This window comes from Dendrobates tinctorius, unplaced genomic scaffold, assembly GCF_039654945.1.
Source record: "Dendrobates tinctorius isolate UK_male_01 unplaced genomic scaffold, ASM3965494v1 ptg000162l, whole genome shotgun sequence".
NCBI classification, from domain to species: domain Eukaryota; kingdom Metazoa; phylum Chordata; class Amphibia; order Anura; family Dendrobatidae; genus Dendrobates; species Dendrobates tinctorius.
In genome coordinates this window covers 29784998-29790997 of record NW_027361829.1, presented here as the reverse complement: position 1 = coordinate 29790997, position 6000 = coordinate 29784998, and the positions used below count along the sequence as shown (strand labels likewise).

At 39.4% G+C, this 6000-nt stretch overlaps 1 protein-coding gene across 3 annotated transcripts in view; it reads right to left on the bottom strand.

Annotated features, from left to right (window-relative positions):
• Positions 1-1244: 1244 nt before the first annotated feature.
• ITPRID1 (ITPR interacting domain containing 1) overlaps positions 1245-6000 on the bottom strand; it is a 440936-nt gene continuing 436180 nt past the window's right edge. For all 3 annotated transcript variants that reach the window (XM_073549929.1, XM_073549928.1, XM_073549930.1), the window contains exon 14: positions 1245-2157. In XM_073549929.1, coding sequence (XP_073406030.1) covers positions 2122-2157 — 36 coding nt within the window. In that variant the 3' untranslated portion in view covers positions 1245-2121. The remainder of the gene's footprint in view (positions 2158-6000) is intronic.

Here is a 6000-nt window from a genome sequence, read left to right as displayed (position 1 = left end):
ACTATCCTACTTTGTGTCTGCAGATAGGGAAAAGTGACTTTAAAGAGAAATGTAAATACCATTTTGCAATACCGTCTTAATAGTACTACCAGGACTTCCTCCTACTATTTCTTGTTATATATTAACATATTTGAGAAAAAAATTACAAAATTTGAGATAGCTCATCTCATAGTAAATTATAACCCAGCATCCAGGAAGAGCTATTTTCTTTTATGAGTGGTGTGAACTCTCTCATTTTTCATCTTTAAAGAGGATCTGTCACTAGTCACTAAGTAAAAAATGGACACTTTTAGCTCTCACTATATTCCACTAGTTCCCTTGAGTATTTCATTTTTACCAGCCACATGGTTCCAAGGAAATTAGCATTTTTATTTAGTGTTAATATTTCTAATGCTTACTAAGGGAGCATGACTCATAATTCTCTTAGGTGTTCCTTTAGACTTCTCATTATTAACCCAAGAGCAATGCATCCTTGGTAAAAACCAAAAGCAAATCCTGGCCACTTTTGACATGCTAACAAATCCTCGTTAATATTTATTTTCTCTTTAGTCTGCCATCTTGTAAAGGTATCAAAAAAAACTGTATCCCCTTATGGCAATATTGCACAGTTCAAATATTTTAGTATGTTAAAGACTAGCTTGGCCCTTGCGAAATTTTCACACATTGGTCGTTGGGGGTACAGACAATTTCAGAAAAAGCGAGCTGGTCAAATGTAAATGTATTTCATGACCTGATGAATACAGACAGGTATTTATATATGTAGATTGGTAATACAATAAATTGTTTTGATAAGTAGAGGCAAAAAAATGTTTTCCGATTGAGGTGCCACCTGCAGGTCATTGTGTCTTTCTGCAGGTTTATGAAAATGAATGTTTAAACTGTATTTAGTGATAAAATCATGAATGTGTGGTTTGTTTGGCTATTTTCTTGCTGAAGAAGACAAGTTTACCTTTCAAATGGTGTATCATTTGTGTGTGGGGGCAAAGTAATCAGTGAAAAAGCAGTGCATGTTTACAAACATGTTGGAAGTGTTCTTTGGGGTACTGTGGTGCTACCTGCAGGTCATTTTTCCTTACTGCAGGTTTATGAAAATTAATGTTTAAACTGTGTTTTGTGATCAAATCATGGATGTGTGGTTTGTTTAGCTATTTTCTTGCTGAAGGGGGCAAGTTTACCTTTAAAATGGTGTATCATTCGTGTGTGTGGGTGCAATATGATCGGGGATACAAAGGAATCACCGAAAACAGAAATAATAGAATAGGTTAATATAGTACAAAGCCAATGAATCATGATTTTTTCATTATATTTCTAACTCTCTGCATACTGATGTGCATGGGCTAGATTGTTTGTAACATTGTATTCCATATCTCAGGTCAGCTAGCTGTGTTTTTTCTCCACTTCTCCCCTACCATATGTAGGAGAGAATGGCGGTGTGATTATTCAACTGGTTTCCATCACTTGTTTGTTACAATTGCTGTAAATGTAGAGAGGGAGGCCCAGCATAATTTCACACATCAAAAGTATGACTGGATAGAATTAGTTTGAGCTGTGCTTTAGCGCCTTTATGCCTAGCATGTATGCGCATTCCTAAACATTATTTGCAATCTTAAATTCGCTGACTGAGCTTTAATAGTTCTTACTAGATTTTACTAACAAGGACTGCATATTCCTTGTTTATGATTGCATACATATTTATCTCAGTATATAAGATGCTAATGACTAGGGCTCAACACACCAACAAAACTTACATCATAAACATCTTCATTGTGATGTTTTAGAATTCCACCATATGGAAGCGCTGGGGGTACATCAAAGCAGTAAAGTAAATCTTATACTTAAATTGAGTCACATACTGTATTTGTCCAGATGGAGAAAGATATACAGAGACTTGCAGGGGAACAAGGAAGTGCAGAAATGGAATCATCTGGTTGTGTGTCCCTTTTTTGTTTATTATTTTACACCATTCTAAACCTGGAAACAGAAAATTGTGTCATGCTAAACCAGTTAAGACAGTGCACGCTGTGAGTGAAGATTTCCCTTGTAGGCATTCTACAAATCTTGTGAATTGATGAATAGAGTTTAGAAGACATGTAAGGCAAGCTTTCAGATTTTCCTTCATGTTTAGGAGTTCTTAAAACTTTGAAGGGTTTTCTTGATCTATAAAAAGAGTAAAACAAATTTTTTTATAAGAGATGCACAAAGACATACAACATTCTCCATCAGTAAAATATTCAACTTGTTGATCAAACTAGTTGGGCTTCAAAATTGGCTTCTGACTGAAGTTAAAGAATCATTAAAACTTAAAATCATGATTTTTACCTAAACTTATAGAACTCTGTAATTGATCCCACTTTGATTGGCTTGACTGAAGCCATTATGAAGATCCTCTATTATCCAGTAGCGCTTAGGCCACTGCTATAGCCTTAGGGCCCCGTCACACATAGCGATCTCGCTAGCGAGATCACTGCTGAGTCACAAGTTTTGTGACACAACAGCGATCTCACCAGCGAGATCGCTGTGTGTGACAGCGATCAGCGACCGGCCCCCCTGCCAGTATCGCTGATCGCTGTAGGAAAGCCATGGACGTTTCTTTGATCGCTGGTCTCCTGCTGGCCAGCCCGCATTGCTGCGTGTGATAGGCGGGAGACCAGCGATCAGCTTGTAACTAAGGTACACATCGGGTCCCTTAGATACCCGATGTGTACCTTAGTTACCAGCGCGCTGAGGCAGTGAGCTGGTAACTAATGTACACAGCAACGCCGTGCGCTTGGCATCGCTGGTGCTGATCGCTGGTGAAGCTGTCTGTTTAACAGCTCACCAGCGATCATGTAGCGACTCACCAGCGATCCAGACATGTTGATATCGTTGTCGGGATCACTGGTGAGTCGCTATGTGTGACGGGGGCCCTTAGCTGGCCATGACAATAGAGCAAAGCAGTCATGATTTACTTAGAAGTCATCATAGCTAACGTTATTGTTTACAGAACTATTTACTTATACAAAGATAGGTAGTGATGGGGTTTGTAACCCATGAGACTGTGTAGGAAATGCGCAGACTGCCATTAACAATGCACATGGATATTGTGCCATATATATATACAGCGTGTGACCACTAATATTGGAAGTCATTAACAGCTAAGGGGAAGGTGGCATTGGAGCATGCCAAAAAAAGTGGTCTTATACGTAGAGTTATGCTTATTGTGCAAGGTGACCATCTAAACTTTGTGATCCTACCTTGCTATGTGATAAAGACGAGTCAATCTTGACTAGTTTTGCACATCTCATCTAATCATTTCTAATGATGTGCACCCATATATTGGTACTATTTGCTTTATAATAGCCCTCACTGACCCTTTACAACAATTCGTAGGGTCCTTGCCACTTGGCTAGGAATTTGTTCCCCACGTTGAGCACCAATAACCGCATTTCATTCCCAGGTTGAAATTGTTTCACCTGAGTCACCGGATTATGCCCCATGAATCATGTCTTGAGGAGGCACTCTTGAACGGGCCAATTTTTACAATTCTGACCACTGTCCCTTTATTAGGTAATAACTCTTGAATGCTTCAATGGATCTTGGTGATTCTGAGAATGTTTTTTCGGGCATATTTTACTTCACATTAGTGGTAAAATTTCTTCGCTATGACTTCCATTTATTTATGAAAAAAACAAAATATGGCAAAAATTTTGAAAATTTTGCAATTTCTATGCCCTTAAAACAGAGAAATATGCCACACAAAATAGTTAATAATAACATTTCCCACATGTCTACTTTACATCAGCACAATTTTGGAAACTATTTTTTGTTAGGAAGTTATAAGGGTTAAAAGTTGACCAGCGATTTCTCATTTTTACAATAAAATTTACAAAACCATTTTTTTAGGGACCACCTCATATTTGAAGTCACTTTGAGGGGTCTATATGGCAGAAAATTCCTAAAGTGACACAATTCTAAAAACTTCACCCCTCAAACTGATCAAAACCACTTTGAAGAAGTTTATTAACCTTTCAGGTGTTTCATAGGAGCAGAAGCAATGTGGAAGGAAAAAATGAACATTTAACTTTTTAGTCATAAAAATGATCATTTAGCAACAATTTTAATTTTTATTTTCACAAGGGTAAAAGGAGAAAATGAACAGATAAAGCTGTTGTGCAATTTCTCCTGAGAACGCCGATACCCCCTATGTGGGGGAAAACCACTGTTTGGGCGCACGGCAGGGTTCAGAAGGGAAGGAGCGCCTCAACTGTTTCAAACTGAAATTGGCTGGAATTGAGAGCGGACACCATATCACGTTTGGCGAGCCCCTGATGGGCCTAAACAGTGGAAACCCCCCACAAGTGACCCGATTTTGGAAACTAGACCCCCTAAGGAACTTATATAGATGTGTGGTGAGAAAGTTGAAACCCCAAGTGTTTCGCTAAAGTTTATAATGCCCGGGCGTGAAAATAAAAAATCCTATTTTTTTGCCCACAAAAATGATCTTTTAGTCCCCAATTTTATATTTTTCCAAGGGTAACAGGAGAAATTGGACCCCAAAAGCTGTTTTTCAATTTGTCCTGAGTATGCTGGTACCCCATATGTAAGAGAAAACTACTGTTTGGGCACACATCGGGGCTCGGAAGGGAAGTAGTGACGTTTTGGAATGCGGACTTTGATGGAATGGTCTGCGGGTGTCATGTTCCGTTTGCAGAGCCCCGAATGTGTCAAAACAGTAGAAACTTCCAAAAAAGTTACCCCATTTTGGAAACTAGACCCACTTAGGAATTTTTCTAGATGTGTGGTGAGAATTTTGAACCCCCAAGCGTTTCACCAAAGTTTATAATGCCCTGGTGTGAAAAAAAAATCCTATTTTTTGCAAACAAAAATGATCTTTTAGTCCCCATTTTTTATTTTCCCAAGGGTAACAGGAGAAATTGGACCCCAAAGTTGTTGTTCAATTTGTCCTGAGTATGCTGGTACCCCATTTGTGGGAGAAAACTACTGTTTGGGCACACGTCTGGGCTCGGAAGGGAAGTTGTGACGTTTTGGAATGCAGACTTTGACGGAATGGTCTGAGGGCGTCATGTTCCATTTGCAGAGTCCCTGATGTGCCTAAACAGTAGAAAACCTCAACACATGAACCCATTTTGGAAATTAAACCCCCTAAGGAACTTATCTAAATGTGTGGTGAGAACTTTGAACTCTCAAGTGTTTCACTAAAGTTTATAATGCCCGGGCGTGAAAATAAATAATCCTATTTTTTGCCCACAAAAATGATCTTTTAGTCCCTGCTTTTTTATTTTCCCAAGGGTAACAGGAGAAATTGGACCCCAAAAGTTGTTGTACAATTTATCCTGAGTACGCTGGTACCCCATATGTGGAAAAAACTGTTTGGGCACACATCGGGGCTTGAAAGGAAAGTAGTGAGTGACGTTTTGGAATGCAGACTTTGATGGAATGGTCTGCGGGCATCATGTACCGTTTACAGAGCCCCTGATGCCTAAACAGTAAAAAAACACAAGTGACATGATTTTGGAAGCTAGACCTCCAAGTAACTTATCTAAATGTGCCCCCTTTTTGGAACTAATTTATTGTTTCCTGTAAATCTAAGTAAATTATTAGTGCATGGAGGTGTGATACAATTCGAAGCAATCTTTCATACACAGGCCAGGTTGTTCGGGGCAGGTGTCACATTAATAAATGATGTCCTTGCGTATTCCCCTTTGTAACACACTCGGCACCTTTTTTGCAGCTTACCTTTTCTTTCATTTGGTGGGACCACCCCCAGGAAATGCTGGCCTGCTACAACACAAGCATCTTCAGTTCCGTAAGTACTGGGGCCTGCTCCTTTCTGAGTGCCAAATATCAGGGCCTTAACCACTACCTCCTGGAACTAAAGGTATGATGTATCTGTGTGGCGTGCACATCGTGACAGAAGGAAAGGGTTGAGCATTGCCATTTGTATGATGTACACGACCAGCTTTTTGCACCACATCTTGACCTTTCTCAAAGCACTGTACG